Genomic DNA, 21,097 nt, shown 5'->3' with positions numbered 1-21,097 from the left:
TTGCAACACTCTCCGACGCAGATTGGGAAAGTAACAGTACTGTACTATTTTATCAGTGCATTTGGTGACTCCGTAGTGTCCCCAAGTTTTGTGTGTGAACAGAATAAAATCGTCAACATGCGCGTCGGGTAGACAAACACACCAATGGTGCGAGTCTGGGGTACGCCTATGAAAAAGTACATTTTTGTGTATCGTGTAATATTTTTGTAAATGTGAAGAAGGATCTGTACGTAATTTCTTTTTGATATTTGACCACCTGGGGTCGCTGTCCTGAAGTGAAGCAAAGTTCTTGCACATATTGCGGTAGTATGGGGCGTATGTACCATCATACATAAGTAAGATGTTAAAGTCTGATGTTTGCTCGGAAAGTTCCGAAAAATCCTGTATGCCTTGGGGCAAACGGGACAGGGCATCGGCTACTACGTTTGATTTACCTTTAATGTAAATAATTTCGAAGCTGTATTCTTGGAGTGAAAGGCACCACCGGGTGAGCCGTGAATGAAGCAATTTGCATGATAGTAAGAAAGAAAGGGCTTGGTGGTCTGTGTATATGCGAGTATGTTTACCCCAAAGAAAGTAGCGAAACTTACGGAATGCCCAAATAATGGCAAGAGCCTCCCGTTCCGTCACCGAGTACGACCTCTCGCACTCAGTGAGCGTGCGGCTCGCAAAACTTATCGGTTTGATGACAGATTGTCTTGATTCGGATTGAATTTGAAATAGAAAAGCTCCAAGGCCGTATGATGACGAATCCGTGGCTAGGCAGAAATCTGACGTCATGTCAGGGTGGCAGAGGAGGGGTGCGTTCACCAATGCATCTTTAATAGCCTGAAAATCAGCTTGGCAAAACTCTGTCCATCTCCAAATTGCGTTCTTTTTCAGTAAAGTTAGCAGGTGAGAGCTGTTCAGAAGCTGTTTTGAAACAAACTTCCGAAAGAAAGAAGATAAACCTAAGAATGCTTTCAACTGTTTGCGGTTTTGTGGAGGAGGGAAATTACGAATAGCATCAATCTTCTTAGAATCGGGACGAATACCTTCCGGCGAGACAATATGGCCTAAAAACTTGATTTCACGCCTTCCTACTTTGGACTTAGAAAGATTTACTGTGACTCCAGCTTGTGAAAATTTAAATAAAATTTGCTGTAACAGATCAATATGTTCCTCCCACGTATTTGTTGCCACGACAATATCATCGACGTACGCCGTGACGCGTGACAACAAACACGGGCCGAGAACGGCGTCAAGCGCCTCGATGAACACGCCCGCGCTTACGCGCAAACCAAAAGGCAACACACAAAACTGATAACTGCGTCCTTCACAAAGGAAAGCAGTGTATTTACGACTGTCATTGTGAAGGGACACCTGCCAGTACGATGAGCGGAGGTCAATATTAGTTAGGTATTGTACATTATAAAATTTTAGCAACTGTTCATCCAAGTTGACGGGTCTTGTGTTAACGGGTATAATAATTTTGTTGATTTCACGTGCGTCTAGCACCAATCTGACATTTCCATCTTGCTTGCCTACCGCCAGGATAGGACTGCAATAAGGGGAATGTGATTTTTCTATGACACCCCAGGTCAACATACGCTCGATTTCACGTAAAACTGCAGGTTTCTTCGCCCATGGAATATTATAATGTGTCCTACAATAAGTTTTATGTGGCTTAACATCCATTTTATAGCTATAACCTTTGATTACACCAGGCCTCTCACTGAAAACTTGTGCATAATCACATAATAATTTGTACAATTCTTCTTGCTGTTGTTTCGTTAAATAGTCAGATTCGACACATTTCTGATACAATAAATCCTGCTCAGTCTCCTGATAGTCTGAATCTTCAGGTGTTAAATTACATACACTAACTATGGTAGGATATATCAATTGAAATTGACTTACTTCGTAATGTTTTTGTCGTGGTTCAATCGTCTTGTTAAGTTCAACATTAATTAGTTGTTCTCCTACGGATAATTGACATATGCCATTACTTAAATCTATGATTGCTTTGTGTTCATTCAAGAAATCCATCCCTAGGATGCAGTGCACGATAAGCTTGTCTACAATCAGAAAATTACACTTGAACTGTGTATTGGAAAATGTGAAGTTAACAAGGGCTTGCATGCGTATGTTCTTAGATTTAGTACCTGTGGCACTAACCACGTGGCAATTCTGTACAGGTAATGTAGGTATGTTTATAATTTGTTTCAATTCATTATAGAATGCGGTTGACATCACACTTGCAGCAGCACCAGTATCGAATAAAATTTGTACATCATATTCGTTAAACTTAACCCATGCCGTAGCTTGTATGAATTCTTTTACACAACTGCCTGATTTAATGTTTATCTCGTCGGTTAATTCCTGTTCTGCTGTCATTTTGTCATCGTACCTGAGGAAACAAACCGTCTCAGCCATTGCGCTCTTACAACACCTCACGACCGAAGCACTAGCGCTTAGCTCGGTCGGCGACTGTTTTCCGTCGTCTGCTGTGTTTGGCCGGGTTCATTGACCAGCTCCACTATGTTTACATTCCGGCCGGTTGGCGCCCACGCGTCAGCTGATGGCGCGCCGCAATTGTTATTGCTACTTCGTGGCGGGGAGTGCATAACTGTACTAGGGAACGGGGGCGGATTCCGTGGAGGGTTATGATTTGTCATGCGTGAATTTTGTGTGTTCCACATATTCTGTCGGTGATTGTTGGGATTGTTATTGTTTTGGTGGTAATTATGTCTGTTATATGTCACGTTCCTGTCAAAGTAGCCCGGGTTGTACCGGTTATTCTCACGTCTCCTATTGTTGTTGTTGTTGTACTGTCTGTAATTTTCATTTTGCTTGTAGTTACCATTTTGATATGGGTGATAATTATTGTTGTTATTATTATTCCACGAATTCCTGCGGTTGTTCCTACCATCATACACGTTTCCATTTGAATATGTTTCGCGCGCAGGCATCGTACTGTGTCGCGTCGCGGAGGCATGGTTCCACCAACCACCGTCACTACGGTTCCTTTGGGGTGGGTGCTGATTTTGGTTACTAATATGAGTAAAATTTGAATGGTGTGAATCGCCTCTGTAAACTACGTCCATTTGATCTAAGAAGTTTAAGAAAGTCTTGACGTCATTCTCCGGTACTCCTATTAATCTGTCTCGGTATGGAAAAGGTAAGTGGCTCTTTAAAGTGTCAATTATCGCTGGCAAGTCGGCTGGTTTGGACCAGTACAGTGTCTTGTCTAGGTACCTCTCAAAGTATTGTCTTAACGTATCTTTTTTTGGGTCATAGGTCTCGGGGTTGCACACGTCTCTCCTTAGACTCTGTTGCTCATTCTCGGACCAGAATTCGTCCAAGAAAGCTTGTTCGAACTGTTCAAACGTAAGGCACCGCCGTTTCATAGCGGCACCCCACTTAGCTGCTCGTCCTCTCATGAGATTGGTGACGTATCTGATTTTATCGACTTCTGACCAACTATGTGGAAAAACACCGTCAAATGATCTAATAAACACAATATGGTGGACTTTGTGCTTGTCCTCACTGGAAAATGTCTGGAAATACCCATGCCTTACAAACGTGTCATCGGCCATGCCGGTTGGCATAACTGTATTGACGTAGTTTGTGTCACTTGCTACTCTAGGTGTCGCACCGTAATATTGCTCGTTTGGTGGAAAAGAAAGCGGCACATTGTAATTTTGATTTGAAATAGGTGATTCCACAATAGGTGTTCTGTCTGTGTCATTAGCCATGGTTTTCGCTGTTTTGTTGTTCCCTGACGATGCATTTGCACCAATCGCCAAACACGGCACAACATTGTCTCGTAATTTTGTCACTTCGTCTCCTATGTGTTTTGTCTCGTCTTTAACATGTGTCTTCGTTTTTGAAAGTATGTCTTCTGTAATTGTTTCAAGTTTTTTGTCCAGATAGTCGTCACACAATTTACATTCGTGTACAATTCTTTCGGCCATGTTGGTGTCGTTGTTTAGTGATGCGAGGTCCGCTCGATCTTCTAATTTTTCTATCTTTTCTTTGAGGTGGGTTTGTTCAAGAACTACCATTGTGAGCTGTTGGGTAATATTTCCCACTTCTTCAGTCAGCTTTTCTTGGGTGGAGCTAGCTGAAGTGTGGGCCTGAGCTAACTCTTCCACACGAGTGTTCACTTCCTGCTGCACATTAACTATTTGAGTTAACTGATTCTCACATCGGGTGATATTGTTTTTTGTTTCATGTGTGAATGTAACCAAAGTTTCTTCCTGTTTAGTGACTCGGTTGGACAAAGTCTCAAATCTCTGGCTGAGCTTTTGAGTGGTGTTATTTAATTCTGTCATCTGTTTTGTCGTTCGTTTAAAATTTTCGGTCATAGTACGGTTTAATACGTCAAATTTTTCGTCGCTTTTATCTAGCCTTTGTTTAAAGTCCTGACCAAGTGCGTCCAGTTTTGCGTCAATTTTCTGACTAACGTCTCGTTTCACGTCTGCAAATAACTCGAATAGTCGGTCCAGTTTGTTAGTCTCCTGTGTCCGATTTGTGTCACATTGCTGAATTTGTCTCAAATTCGGTTCTGACATTGATATTAACAACAGCGCTGACGGTCTAGTCTCACGTCCATTCCACATTTCGTCATTTAAAGTCGCCATCTGTGTATTATCACAAATGTTGCGAGTTTGAGGAAAAATCATTGCATTTATCTGTGAACTCGTCCATGGAGGGAAACGCGGACTTTCTTGTTGGTTGCACGATGAATCTAGTTCACTTAACTCATCTGCCGAAACTATCTCTACCTTACCGCGTTCCATTGTAATAGGATGTATAATCGTAAGTCAAAAAGGGAATAATATAAGTCTGACTAATAAAGATTTGACTAAAATTTAGGTTGAAATATTTCCTCGTCAATGTAAATGATTGCTCTATTGCAAACAATGGTTGAGAAAGATGCAGCAGGGCGGACAAAATTTTTCGTAACAAATGATTGTTTGGCGGTCAAATTCACGATCTTCATATGCAGCTACGACAATACTATACTTACCACAAACTACAATAGAGATAGATAATTTTGGAAAAATCTAGAAGATAACTACAGGATGTGTGGAAAGGGAAAAATGGATTCTGCAGTTGGCTATTGAATGTTTGAATGAAGCATAATTGTGTGACTCACCATTAAATTTTCTGTCCTGCAGCGGCTGGTCAAACACTTCTGCATAAATAGTATTCGTCAAAATATAGATTTTCTTAATACATCTCCATCGGATAATCACCAAAAGGTCTCAAAATAACGGTTTTGCATCAATATAGGCCATGCAAAGAAAAACAGATTGAATTAGTTACAAAAATTCTTTACAATATTGTTGTATGATCATTTGCTTAGGTACAATAAAGTTGGTGTTTTCGTTACCCTTTAAACTTCAGGATTTTTGGTTATTCTCTGTTGGGAAAAAATACAAATTAAAGTTTCAAATTTGCTCAAAAACGACACATCCGAAAATTGCGTCCTATCACGGTCGCCAGTTGTAGTGGTTTAATAAAAAAAAAATGAAAAATGAGAGAAGAGTGACCGTGAAAAAAGGGAAAGAAAGAAAGAAATGCAGATCGGACTTCGTATCACAGAAAATCTATTGTTGGGGTGGTCCTTGTGGCGTTTTTGAGCAAAAGTTAAACCAATTTCCACTACAAAATTTTTGAAAAGGAACAGAGAATAACAGAATGTAACTGACAGGGGGAAGTGGCGTAGATAAATCATCCTTTACCAGGTTAACTTGTCTTCTTTCTTGCGGCGTCTCCTTCATTTCTGGGTGAAAAGTCGGCTCCGAAATCTTGCAGTAAGTTTCATTGTCCAAGAATTTATAATGTGCACAAAACCGTCTTGCTCTTAAACACAATTTATTTTAGTTGCTTCTCTCCATCCTCCGAATTTCATAATAACTTCCACAATGTCTACACATTAATAAGTTTATTCGTCTTAATCAGCTCACGTCTGCCTTAAGCTACTGCTATCAAGAGACAATTTGAAAACGGATAGAAAAACAAAAAAGGTTTCAATTTCGGTATTTTCTCTCTGCCGCCGAGCGCTCATACTGCTGCGACGGGATATTTATATCTGAGGGGACGAATGTAGCGCGGCGAAATTCAAAGTCCCGCTACAGGTTATTTTGTAATCATTCTGTTGATCATCTTATATTCGCTCTAAATATGATTGCTCGGTTTGTAATTATTCTTTCTCATATGATTACAATAAATATAATGATTCCTACAATAGAAATTGTAGATCCAATTCTTAAAACCATATTTCATGATGTATATGCATCTGGGTAGTCTGAACATCGTCGTGGTATTGCTGCTAATCCCAAGAAGTGTTGAGGGAACAATGTCAAGTTTATTCCAATGAATATAATCATAACTGAAGTTTTAATCATGTATTATTTATGGTTAACCCTGTGAATAGTGGGTATCATTGAATAACACCTCCTATCATTGCAAATACTGCTCCTATGGATAATATATAATGGAAGTGGGCTACCAGTCACACCCATAACATGGGTAGTCATGCACCAGTGCCCTGTAAGCAGTATATGTTACCAAAACATCTCCAGCCATTCAGAGAATAGTCTGTGGACAATTTAAAGAAGGCATAACAGAGCACAGTGGTAGTTCTTGGTCAGCAAGAACACTAATTGTGCTGAAAAAGTCACCTGATGGAACAAGAAAATATACATTCTGTTGTGATAATAGGTTTTTAAATAAACATACAGTAATCAGTGCACATCTGATTCTAAGTATAACTGAAACTTCGGATAACCTGGGGCAATGTAACGTCTTTTCTGCAATATATATAACAATTGGTATCGCCAGATTGAAGTTTGTCCAGCAGACAAGCTGAAAACAGTTTTTAGAAGACAGACTGAAAACAGTTTTTACAGCATCATACAGTCACTACCAGTATCACAGAATGCCTTTTGGGTTAAACACCGCACCTGCAACATTCAAGTGGTTGTTGGATGTAGTCCTTCAAGGGTTAAAACCAAAAAGATGCATGGTCTATTTGGATGACACCACTGTTTTATCAAAAGATCTAAATGAAAGTGCAGTGTGTAAGTGAAGTACACTCCTGGAAATGGAAAACAGAACACATTGACACCGGTGTGTCAGATCCACCATACTTGCTCCGGACAGAGGGCTGTACAAGCAATGATCACACGCACGGCTCAGCGGACACACCAGGAACCGCGGTGTTGGCCGTCGAATGGCGCTAGCTGCGCAGCATTTGTGCACCGCCGCCGTCAGTGTCAGCCAGTTTGCCGTGGCATACGGAGCTCCATCGCAGTCTTTAACACTGGTAGCATGCCGCGACAGCGTGGACGTGAACCGTATGTGCAGTTGACGGACTTTGAGCGAGGGCGTATAGTGGGCATGCGGGAGGCCGGGTGGACGTACCGCCGAATTGCTCAACACGTGGGGCGTGAGGTCTCCACAGTACATCGATGTTGTCGCCAGTGGTCGGCGGAAGGTGCACGTGCCCGTCGACCTGGGACCGGACCGCAGCGACGCACGGATGCACGCCAAGACCGTAGGATCCTACGCAGTGCCGTAGGGGACCGCACCGCCACTTCCCAGCAAATTAGGGACACTGTTGCTCCTGGGGTATCGGCGAGGACCATTCGCAACCGTCTCCATGAAGCTGGGCTACGGTCCCGCACACCGTTAGGCCGTCTTCCGCTCACGCCCCAACATCGTGCAGCCCGCCTCCAGTGGTGTCGCGACAGGCGTGAATGGAGGGACGAATGGAGACGTGTCGTCTTCAGCGATGAGAGTCGCTTCTGCCTTGGTGCCAATGATGGTCGTATGCGTGTTTGGCGCCGTGCAGGTGAGCGCCACAATCAGGACTGCATACGACCGAGGCACACAGGGCCAACACCCGGCATCATGGTGTGGGGAGCGATCTCCTACACTGGCCGTACACCACTGGTGATCGTCGAGGGGACACTGAATAGTGCACGGTACATCCAAACCGTCATCGAACCCATCATTCTACCATTCCTAGACCGGCAAGGGAACTTGCTGTTCCAACAGGACAATGCACGCCCGCATGTATCCCGTGCCACCCAACGTGCTCTAGAAGGTGTAAGTCAACTACCCTGGCCAGCAAGATCTCCGGATCTGTCCCCCATTGAGCATGTTTGGGACTGGATGAAGCGTCGTCTCACGTGGTCTGCACGTCCAGCACGAACGCTGGTCCAACTGAGGCGCCAGGTGGAAATGGCATGGCAAGCCGTTCCACAGGACTACATCCAGCATCTCTACGATCGTCTCCATGGGAGAATAGCAGCCTGCATTGCTGCGAAAGGTGGATATACACTGTACTAGTGCCGACATTGTGCATGCTCTGTTGCCTGTGTCTATGTGCCTGTGGTTCTGTCAGTGTGATCATGTGATGTATCTGACCCCAGGAATGTGTCAATAAAGTTTCCCCTTCCTGGGACAATGGATTCACGGTGTTCTTATTTCAATTTCCAGGAGTGTATAAAGTGTACGTCACCTTTTGATTTAGAGCTGCCAAAGATAAGAACACACTGGGCAAACATGTGAAGCAATTTGTGAAAGTGTTGAAAGAAGTTTGGCAATGAGTGAAATGTGCAACACAAATCCACTGGAGCATCAGGAATGGATTGTGAGTGGATTACCTCAGTATAGAGTAGTGTTCTACTAAACCGCAGACCCCAAAGTGTAAAACAAAGAAATTCTTGATGATATTTCAAGGACAGTACCAGATTACTTTATTGGCCAATCTCAAGTTGCTACCAATGAAAACATAGGTTGCACATGTTAGTTGAGTTCAACCTTTTAAGGATACAGTTGACAAATTACCACTGAAAAGGAAATGCCACGTGGAGTGGGAGAACCACAGAGTGTGCCTTATGAGTTTAGGTCTAGAGATAAGTGATAAAATAGCAGTGTATTGTTTTTAATTTTGTGCCTGTTTATGCACATAAATATTTTTTTTAGTTTGCTGTAGTAGTAATGTTCTTGCACATATGTGAAACAGAGGTGAATAAAATCCAGCTACTGGAAAATGGAATCTTGCTCTTACGACAACCAAATGTACTTCTCATGGACCAAAAGTGGCTGCTTAAACTCACATTTGACATCTGGGAGTTAAGAAATAAAATTCTACATTTACAGAATATGTTCATTATCTTCAGAAGTGGAAAAGGGGCAGATTGTAACAGATGTACAGAACAAATACCAGGAATTGAAATTTTCTTATGAGACACTTCTGCCTCAGTTACAGCATATGACAAGAGGTAATTCCAGAAATGCTAGTACAAAAGAAAAGAGGTTGGTTAGATGCAGATGGGAAGTTATTAAAAATGGTATTTGGGACAGCAGATAAAAATGACATTGCACATTTAAGTAGTACGATAGGGGAAATACAAGAAATGGCAAAGAACGCAGAACCAGCAGCTGTTTGGCATATACAAACTACAATTTTTTTTATTTAATTGTATCAGAAGCACAAACTATAGTTTACAAGCTATACAAAATGTCCCAAAATATGGTACTATAAGCATTACAATTACAATTAAATGCGGCATGACCAGTATGCATGCTTCCTTGGTGGCATTGATGACATTCTGTAGCATGCATGACATTGGGCATAGGCTGCAGACAAGATGACTCATTGTCTGTTCTTCACCAATTTCACATGCTGTGGAGCGCATGCAAATCCCCACTTTTTCAAGTTGGTTTTTGTTCTTCCAACTACAGAACGCAGCCTGTTGAGTGTCTTCCATATTGACCAGCTGTGTGTCGGCAACGGAACGTCGAATAATTCACAACGAGGTGGAGAAAACGATGAAGAATGACATCATTCAGTCTTCACAAAGCCCATGGTCATCACCAGTGGTTCTCGTCAGGAAGAAGGATGGCAGCTAGCACTTTTGTGTTAATTACAGGAAGCTTAATAAGACAACTAAAAAGGACGTTCACCCCCTTCTACGAATTGACGATACACTGGACTGTCTGAAGGGGGCTAAGTTTTTCTCAAACATGGACATGTACTCGGGATACTGGCAAATTGAAGTAGATGAGGCTGATTGTGAGAAAACTGCATTCATCACCCCTGAGGGCCTGTATGAGTTTAAGGTAATGCCGTTTGGTTTGTGTAATGCACGGATGATGGATAATCTTCTAAGTCACCTGAAGTGGATGGTGCGTCTTTGGTATTTAGATGACATTATAGTGTTCTCAGAGACATTTGATGAACACATAAAAAGACTGAGGGCCATTCATAAGTGTCCCCAACAAGGTGGACTGAAACTTAATCCAAGAAAGTGTCTCTCTGGAGAAAAATAAATCAAAATACTTGGACACCTTGTGTCAAATGAAGGTGTGCGCCCAGACCCAGAAAAAGTAAGATCTATAACAGAATTTCCTATTCCTGAAAAAATTAGAGATGTGAGAAGCTTCCTCGGATTATGTTCTTATTACCGTCATTTTACCAAAGACTTTTGTATCAAAGCCAGGCCACTCCAAGAGTTGTTAAAAGCTGATGCTAAATTTATCTTGGGTGGTGCTCAACAAGATTCTTTCGGTGTGCTGCGAAAAGCTCTGACGACTGACCCTGTACTTGGTCTGTATGATGAGAGAGCACCTACTGAACTACACGCAGATGCCAGTGGGTATGGGATCAGTGCTGTTCTGGTGCAAATTTCGAATGGAAAAGAGAAGGTTATAGCCTATGCCTCTAGGACACTTTCAAAAGCCAAGAGAAACTACTCAACTACAGAAAGAGAATGTCTTGCTGTGATCTGGCCCATGTGCAAATTTTGACAGTATCTCTATGGAAGGCCATTTACAGTTGTTACAGACCATCATTTACTTTGTTAGTTGACAGGTCTTAAGGATCCAACATGATGACTCGCCAGGTGGGTACTACGTCTTCAAGAGTATGACATTACCATAGTGTACAAAAGTAGAAGAAAACATCAAGATGCTGACTGTCTCTGTGCAAGACCATCAAGACTTTGATGAAGATAGTGACTGTCTCATTGCCTCCAGGATCTCTCTGCTGAGCAGAAGGACTCCAAGATATCTCAAATTATGCTTGCCTTAAATTGGGCAGAGGATGAGAAAGGACAATTTAAGGTAGTTAATGGATTACTTTGCAAGAAAAACTTCGATCCGTTTGGAAAGAGGTGGCTACCAGCGATTCCTAAACACATGCACTTAGATGTTCTACAGAAATGACACACCTAAGGCCTGACATTTAGGATTTATTAAGACATACAATATGATCCACAAGAGATTTTTCTAGCCAGGTTTATTTAGGGGTATCCGTCACTATGTGTCACACTGTCAAGAGAGCCAGAGGAGAAAGGCAGTTCCTCAGAAACCACCTAGCTGACTCATACCAATTACACCAGCTGAAACACCTTTCCAGCGTGTTGGGATTGACCTTCTTGGATTTCCAATGTCTGCTAGTGGCAATAGATGGATTATTGTTTGCACTGAGTATCTGACACGCTATGCCATTACAAAAGCCATGAAAACAGCCAAAGTGTTCTAGGTAGCCAAATTCATCGTGGAAGACATTGTATTAAAACACGGTGCCCCAAGGTCGTTAATTACAGATTGAGGGAAAGTCTTTCAATTGAATCTTGTGACAGAGATAAAACCGTTGGTGCAACATTACTCGTCACATGACGACTGCCTACCATCTGCAAACTAATGGGCTTACTGAACGCCTTAATAAGACCTTGGCCGACATTCTATCAATGTTCGTCAATGTTGAGCAGAGCAACTGGGATGAGGTGCTACCTTGCCTTCAATACCGCCAAACAAGACACCACAGGATTTACGCCATTTTTCCTGGTGCATGGGCGTGAGACGACTATGATGATGGACACTCTGTTTCTGTTGCATCCTGATGGTGCGGACAACGACCACATAAGCCAGGTGTAAACCAGAGCTGAGGAAGCTTGGCAGTTAGCTCGACTCGGCACACTGCAAGCTCAAGAAAACGATTATGTTGTGAGCCACCACCGTGTTGTCTACCAGCCTGGCGACCTCGTCTGGATCTTCACTCCTGTTCGGAAGGTTGGTCACTCCGAGGAGCTCCTCGGGCGCTACTTTGGACCTTACAAGGTTGTAAAACAGTTGTCTGATCTTACTTAAGAAGTTGACGAGTTCGACCCCGACACAAGACGATGGAAGATCAGAGATATGGTCCATGTCCTTCGAATGAAGCCCTATAAGGATCCTGCAACCCAGGGTAAATTCGAAGCTCCAGCGACAGGTAACAAGTGGAAAGGTGACGAAGAGGATAGCAGCAAAGGAAGTTCTAAGAAGATCACTGCCAGGGCAAACATCAGTCATCAGGAGTCGGAGTATGCAGGACCGATGACTCGTTCCCAGACTAGGAGGACATAACACCGAGACGCTGTTCTCTGAAGGAGGGAGCAGTGTCACAGAAGAAGCTGAGTAACACAGTCACCGAGGTGTAGTGGTTATGATACTAGACTGTTGCATGGAGGGTTGCGAGTTCAAAACTCACCCGAACTGTAAAATTTTAATTTCTATATTCGGTTCGAGTACATTCTAGAAGTATCCACAAATGTCAAGAATCATTGTACTGGAAAGTTCTGTAACTGTATATATACCATGTGTTCTGGCCAGAGGCAGTTCGCTCCGCGCTCTTGTATGTGGAAGTGCTGAATAAACCTTCATTAAGTGAAGTTAGTGTTCGTCATTCATCTATTTACACTTTCTTCTACGTGAGAGTATGGTATACAGTGAGAAAATGGATTAAGTTAATTCAAACTGACAAAAGGAGTGAAGTCCTGCATGTGTGGGTTTCTGAGCTGTATTGATCTTTTTGTCTGGTTTTATGAAGGTTCCATTGTTGATATTGTTAAATGTCTTCTCTTTTCGTGCTGTCAAAGTTCATGATTATTGTTTTCGTGTGATATCCAGTAGCATTCTGTTTTCACTGATAATGGAATATCCAGAATCATGCAACAGTGATAAGTCTAGAAAAAACTAAGACAATGTCACATGAAATAGGAGAGCACTGCAACTGTATGAAGATTTGTACAACTGATACGCTAAATGATGTAGAAAAGTCTTTAATTTGTATCTAATTTCAGTCTACTGAAGGACTGGAATGAGCAAAGTTGTCACCTGTCAGGACTGATTTCTACTGATATTATTTAATGCTGAAGGCCTTGCAGAATGAGACAGTAGCAACTTTACGTTATTATATGTTTCATTATAAGAACAATGAGAGGGAATGCTATGAAGGAACTGACTGTTAGTCAACAGGCCTTTATATCATTGCATGGGCTTTTTTTTTTTTTTTTTTTTTTTTAAAAAAAAAGATTAAAAACTAGTAGGATTTCTTTAAAAAATGATGTTTCAGTTGACAAATGAGGCAAACACAGAAATCAAGCTCATAAACTTCCAGCAGAAATGGAGTAAAGCACCTGCATTCACATCATGTCATTTAAAGGGAGTTTCAATCATTACAGCATACATAAAGCACAAAAACTGTATTTGCCTGAAGAACTAATGATCAACAAGACGTTTAAAGAGCTTTCAAGAGGCACATCCTAACTGTTCAGCGTGATATGAAACCTATCATAAAATATTTTATACTAAATTTAATATCTTGTTTGGTTTATCTTGAAGTGATATATGCAGTACTTGCAATAAGTTTCCTGCAACTTTAAAAGCGCCAGAGGCCCAGATTATACGTATAACACATGGAGAGAAAAGATTAGACATTCAAAATAATATTAAGAGAGAGATGACTGAATGTGAACTACACCGCAACTGACACTGTATATCAGTGTAAAAGATAATCTCAACAGAGAAGCATAGTAAATTTATAAGCACTGAATCGATAAGTATAGAGTAACCATGGAATTTTCTGTCTCCAGCATCAGCACCAATGTTGTCTATTATTAAGTGCCAGCTTTATAGCTATTTATATACATCAACTCTCCGAGAACAAGGCAGTATTTTATGTTTACCCTGAAACAATACAGAAGAAAGGTTCAAATGAAAAAAAATGTAACTACAATTCTAGATTCAGAGGTTAAAACTTTGGAAATCTTCTGGGACATATGTGGGGGTTTAAAACAAAAACTATCCTCTTTTTCAGGTTCATTCACTATCTTGTCCATCATGCAAAGTGTTTTGAATCTATTTGTGTGACATACCCAGTTAGAGGAAATTCATACTTGGAAAGTAACAAAAGACATGGGCCTTATCAGGCATAAAACAAAAGCAGAGTTTCTGAAGCACAGAATGGACACAATTAACGATGCACATGTCAAATCCACTCCTTTTAACACTGTTGAAGTTGATGACCTTAATGATACTTGAGAGGTCTGATTTCTTGCAACCAAGACACTTACCAAATTGCTCAATTCCTTCTTAAATTATTAAGGAGATGAAGGTAGAACGTCATCATCTAAGGCTTGGCAAATAGGCGACACTAACGATGGATCTTGAATCACATCAGTTATGACTGCTCCTGCTGCACGAATGGTAGAAGAAACGGAACTTGCAGAAGGAGATTTTTGTTCCCTTTGTCCTGTTATGAAGGTAAGCTATTAACCCTAGAAACACCAAGCACGGGCAAAAATTGCCCGTACATTTTTATTTTTTTAAAATGTCATGGCAAATATCCTTCTATGTTTTTGGGTCTTTTTCTATTTGTCTGTTACCTTATAATACACTATGCTGTATGTTTCTATGGTTAAATTTTTATAATTGCAAGTACAAAACAGGAATTTTACACCCAAGGGCACATTTTGCCCGTGGTTGGTACTCCATGTGACCATAATTCTTATTATCTTCCCTACAACCACCAAGTATGGGCAAAATTTGCCCGTACGTTTTTCTTTCTTTTATTCAATTGGCAATCTTGAACATGAGTTTTACTGTGGTTTGTTGAGCATCTAATAGTTGAGTTTCACTTTCATTGTTGATTTTAGACTTGCCATTATTATTATTAGCAGTTCGTCACAGTAGAGAGACGCCTTTATTGTAAAGTAGATTTTGTAAGATGAGTTATAAAGGCTTGAACGACGCAGAAGTTCTTGCAGAACTATTACTCGACAACGAATTATCAGTTTTAAGTGATTTTGAGTCAGATCATACAAAAGTAGAAAAGGATTCCAGCGAAGAAGCGGTGGACAATGAAGAAGAAACAAATCATGCAGGTAACGCTCCAAATAAATATGTTACAAGTTCTGGCAGAGTGTATCTAGCAGAAGCTCCGAGACATAGTAAAAGGGATTTTGGTAATACAGTCCATGAACGTCAAGGAATAACCAGTGCTGCTGGGAAAGTAACAAGCATATGTGAACCATTTAAAAAAATTTCATTCCTGAATTACTACGGAAAATACTTGAACATACAAATGAAGAAGCTGAAAGAGAAAACTTATCTCCCGTTAGCGATTCTGAAATATATGCATTGATGGGAATTTTAATTCTAATGGGAGTTTATCAGGACACCAATATTTCTTTATCTGATTTATGGTCAAATTTACTGGGAAGAGCAATTTATAGAGGAGCTATGGGTAAGACAAGAGCATATCAGCTATTGAATATTCTTGCCTTTGATGATAAAGGCACCAGGTCAGAAAGACGTGTACATGACAAATTTGCACCGCTGCATGAAGTATTGAATGGAATATTCCCATGGTACTTCAGAAGTGGACCTGACAATACAATTGATGAAATGTGTCTTTTTCAGACGTTGTTATCCTTTCAAAGTTTTCCTCAATGACAAAACTGGAAAATATGGAATATTAGTCAGAATGCTTTGCAGTGCAACTGAACGATATATAATAAAAAGGGAAGTGTATGTTGGAAAAGACAGTAGACCTGCCAGTGAACAAGGTCCTCTTGAGATTGTGAAGAGACTGGTGGAGCCAATAAAGAATACAGGCTACAATGTCATAACTGACCACTTCTACACTTTTGTGGAGTTGGCGGACATTCTCTCTCAAGACTACAAACTTACATTGGTTGGGACACTCAAATCAAACAGAAAACATGTACTGCAGGAACTTAAGATGGCAGCAGACAGAGAGCTGTATTCCTCCAAATTCGCATTCACAGACCCATCTTCTAAGAAGCCGCCAGTAACAATTGTCTCTTACATCACAAAGGGAAAACCAAAGAAAAATTTGTTGATGTTGTCTACACAACATCATAATGCAGGAGTAGAAGTTGATACACCAAAAAAGAAAACACACATAAATCTGTACTATAATTCCACTAGGGGAGGAGTGGATGCCATAGATCAAATGGTTAGGACATACTCTACAAAAAAAGGTATGAGAAGATGGCCACTGTCAACGTTCTACAGCCTACTTGATATAGCTGCAGTTAACTAATACATACTGTTCAAGATGAATGCGCCTAAACGGAATGAAGGGAAACCAAACGACAGAAAACTGTACCTCCATGAATTAGGCCACAAACTTTTGAAACTATACGTACAAGAGTGACCCATGGATTTGAAAGGACTCCAGTTGCCTATTATTTGTGCGATGGGAGAGATCCTAGGAAAGAAACTAGAGGTAAACAAAATTGCTGCAAATGAAGAACCAACTAGGAAAGCAAGGTGCTACTTATGCTTGAAGAATGCAAGTAACCAGAGAGCAAGAGACAACATCACAAAAACCAAATGAACATGTGGAAGCTGTGGGCACCATCTGTGTGACTCATTCAGAATAAACCATTTTGCGTGCAGGAGGTAAATGTCATCTGTAAATGAAAATATTCTCTCCAAGTTAAAAGTGTTTTCCGAGAGTTTTTAGTGTACAATACCATGTATTTTAGCAAGTGTTTTCATTTCTGTTTTTGAAACTTTCTCTCAATGGCAAAGCTGTATTATTCAGTTAATAGATCAAAGAGTGCATAGAAACTTCAGACAGCCTTTGCATTCAATTACAAACCTTCTTATCTTGTTTACACAAACTTTCATTGACCAAGATTTGATCATTCTTGGTTGTTATATTCACTCTGTGAGTGTTAAAAAATTAAGCTTTCAATTATGTTGTCACTATTTACTGTTAAACTAATATCTCAATGGAAACAGAATTACATAAAATGTTTCAGGACTGTTACCCATTACCAAAGAAACATATCGTGATCTACTGGAACTGGAGGTGTTCTGTGACCTTCTTTACAGACTCTCCCTTCTGGCAGCGAATTTATTGTTTTTTTCAATCCCACTTGTGTTTTGTACAAGTTAAAAGAAAAACATGATCACTGAGATATATATATAAAAAAAACTATGATTTATTTTTAATAACTGCAATTACGTGTATGTTCCATTTACTATATTTTTGTTGACTGAATGATTGTTGGAAGTAATACACAAGGCGATTTAATAAGGATACAAAAGTTGAAACGCTAAAGTATTTGAGTGGTAAAAAATATCTCAGGGTGTTCCATCAGGTTCCATATTAGGCCCAGTCCTGAAGATCAGGATTCAGAAAAAATTCCCAAGTCTGTAATCAGTATCCTCATTAATTTAGAAACTTGGTTTCAGCTAAATGGGTTGAATCTACACATGTCTAAGACTCACGTGATGCAGTTCAAAACCAAACAGCCAAAATGTGAGCAGATTGTACACAACAACCAAGATATAGACGAAGCTGACTCAATCAAATTCTTAGGTTTAAATATATATGTAAACTTATACTGGCAGGCACACATTGAATACCTGGCAAACAAAATGAGTAGCTTTGCAATGCAAATATTATCAACACAACCGACATGGAAGCACAAAAAGTAGCATATACAAGCTACTTCAAATCCATTATTAGGTAACTTGACAAACATAGTGCGGATACTAAAAATACAGAAAAAAATCATTCGAAATATGTGCACTTCAAATCACAAAGAACCATGTCGACCATTATTTAGAAAACTTAAAATACTAACTCTGCCATCCTATTATATTTTTGTACACCAGACATGAATTATTTGAGGAAACAATTTTGTCCATTCGCATGATACTAGAAACAGAGAAAATTTTATGCTCCCCACTCACCGCCTCAGACTGTATGGCCAGGGACCTCAAGACATGGGAATGAAAATTTGTAATAAGTTAAAAGGGAACAAGTTGATGCAGATGAATTTAAGTTTACTTAACAGAAAGCTATATGAGGTACTCACATTGAAGTGTTATTACTCAGTGGGTGAATTCATGCAGGACAAACTGGAAATTTGAGCTGGATACAATGTGTTACATATTCCAAGAAATATCATTATAGTGTTATTATTTATTGTAGTGCTATTATTTATTAATGTAAAAATCACTGTAACTGTATTATAAATTTTGGACATATCTCCTGTACACAAACCAAATGGATTGCAAATGTACGTCATGAGATGAATAAAACACAATTCACACTGACTTAATAATCTTTATAATTTACTCATTCAAAATAAAAACATGAAATCTATAAACAATATTATTCCTAAAACCCTGTGTGACAGATGACTAGAATCATAGATGAATAGAATTTTGTTGTAGGAGTTACATAGAGGTTATATAGTGAAAAATGATCTTAATATCCCATTAGTTTCTAAATTTCATAATTGATTTGACAACTATACTAAGAAACTGAAAAATAGCATCCAAACAAATAAGACACATAGGGTCAAATTTTTAAAAATATTTTTTAATTCTTTTACAGAAAACTAAAGAACGGTCATTCAATGCACCTTATAAATTACAACAGCATATTTCAATAAACACTGAAACTGTGAAGTTTCAAACTTTAAAACTGCTCCCCTGAAAAAAAAATTTAGAAAATGGAGTTAATCCCTCCTTCCCCTGTAGTCTTCAAATGAAATACCAAAAACTTTGTGCTCAGCAATATGAAAGCTGCAATGCCTGTAAGGCATATTTATAAACCCATGTTCAAGATTCTGCTCATCTGTAAATATAAAATTCAACTCTGATGATTATACCACACAGTAAACATGCCAAGGTCTCTCAGGATACTGGCATGAATGTTGGTCCCTTATTATATGTAAGGTACGTCAACTGAAAGTAAATCAATATTTCTGGAATAAAAAGTGAGAATTACAATGAAAGGTTACAAGGCCAAGCTAATACTTGTCTGTCTTTCTTGGTTCTACTACGTAAAAAAATTTCACGTTACTCTAGAAGCATGTACAGGTATATCTCACACATGTCCTTAAAAGTAAGTATCCCTCACAGACTCTAGAAATGACATATCCCTTGCCACCGAACTTATATTTTCATGACACACAGCACTTCTTTCTGCTGGAGTTGAAGAGATCATGTTGTCCTCATGGTTGGACCTTTGTATTTCTTCTGTCATCCAAACACCAGATGTTGACTGTTGCTGATGTGTCTTAAGGTGCTGCTTGAGACTTTCTCTCCATCGAAAACTTCGACCACAGGTAGTGCATGACAAGTTCCTCTCATCTAAGTGAATCTTCATGTGCTTCTTTACACTGTCTGGGTATGCATAGGATTTACCACATAGCTGACACAAATACGGCCTTTCTCCAGTGTGCTGGCGCATGTGTACTCTCAAGTGACCTGCGTGATAGAAACATTTTCCACAAGTGGGACATTTCAGCATCCGTTCACCACTATGTAGAGTTTTCTGATGCTTGTTGAATGTAGAAGCATCACTGAATGACTTTCCACAGGTAGCACATAAGAATGGTTTCTCACCTGCAATAAAAAAAATGTTTAAAGTAGCAGACACTAATTGGAAGAAGAAACTAAAAAACATAACTTCACATTATTTGATACTGTAGTCTACAAATGAACTGGCAAAAGGAAAGCAATCAACATTGTTAAGTGATACTCTTTTCCCTGCAGCTTCACCCATGCATGTATTCGACACGTGTATTGCACACATCTCCTCCTCCCCAGTGTCTCAGGTCAACTCCCCTCCTCTCCCTCTCTCTGTCCATCTCTTCCTACCACCTCCTACTCCCCATCTCTGTCCATTTGCTCATCCTCCTTCCCCATCTGTACCCAACTCCTCGTCCCCTCATGTCTCTGCCAATCTCCTCCTTCCCCCTCTCCCTGTTCATCACCTCCTCTGTCCCTCTCACCCCCCCACCCCCCACCCATGCCCATCTGCATGTGGCATGTGTAGCCCCTGCAACACAGGCTGATAAAGCTGGCCTATACTACTCCAACACATCAAATCTGTCATGCAGGGCAGCCTATACAAGAGGGGCTTGAAAACTATGCCCCTGATATGTAGGCTGTCCTACAAAGCAGGTCGATAAGGAAGACCAATACTATTCCCAAATAACATGCCTGTCGTGCAGGATGCTTAAACAGCAAGGGCTGAAAAAACACTTATTTGCCTGTATTTCTGCTTCTATTGAAACCAAAAAATGCTGATAATAATGAAGTTTGCTGTCTGTGCGTAGAATTTGGCTGAAACCGATAAGCTCAGTTAAAAGAGACATAAAAACAATATCTTCAAATTTTCAAAAGTGCCAACAGAAGCTCGGGAGACCAGAGATTTTTCCAATGGACATGAAAATAGAAATGAGAACATACTGAAAGTTTCTGGAAAACATGAAAAACCGCTGGTCAAGAAAGTTACCTTGACATTGTTGCAACACATCCTATTTCAATGTGTGCCAGACATTTCTCAGACTGATTAATTAAGTTTCTACCTGTTTGTCCACTGTAAAATTTGATACTATCATCACATGAGATTTTATATATTCCTGAAGTCGAGGAAACAAAGAGTACAAGAAGAAGAAACTAGAATCCCAATTTTCTCAAATTCAAGAATATACAAAATCTCACGCAATGGATAAACAGATAGGGACTTCCCAATTATGTTCAAAGAACACAATCTAAATTGTGAAAGTAATCAATCTATCTTTTACCTGCACTTATGCAACCATAAACACAAACCAGAATGAATAGAAAATGCAATGAAAATGCTACAGTTTACCCAAAGGGACTATAATGAAACTCCTGAAATAACTTAAGATTTATACCTACACAGACACTTATCCAGACGAAATTGTTGATGAAAAATGGAACTAAAACACAAACAATATTTAGAAAA

At 40.0% G+C, this 21,097-nt stretch overlaps 1 protein-coding gene across 1 annotated transcript in view; it reads right to left on the bottom strand.

The window, feature by feature from the left end:
• Positions 1-18,638: 18,638 nt before the first annotated feature.
• The window catches only part of LOC126235790 (zinc finger protein 721-like), a 74,567-nt gene continuing 72,108 nt past the window's right edge, over positions 18,639-21,097 (bottom strand). The window contains exon 3 of the mRNA XM_049944599.1: positions 18,639-19,725. Coding sequence (XP_049800556.1) covers positions 19,217-19,725 — 509 coding nt within the window. The 3' untranslated portion in view covers positions 18,639-19,216. The remainder of the gene's footprint in view (positions 19,726-21,097) is intronic.

Source organism: Schistocerca nitens, chromosome 2 (genome assembly GCF_023898315.1).
Source record: "Schistocerca nitens isolate TAMUIC-IGC-003100 chromosome 2, iqSchNite1.1, whole genome shotgun sequence".
In the NCBI taxonomy this organism is placed as follows: domain Eukaryota; kingdom Metazoa; phylum Arthropoda; class Insecta; order Orthoptera; family Acrididae; genus Schistocerca; species Schistocerca nitens.
This window is presented reverse-complemented; position numbering and strand designations above follow the sequence as displayed.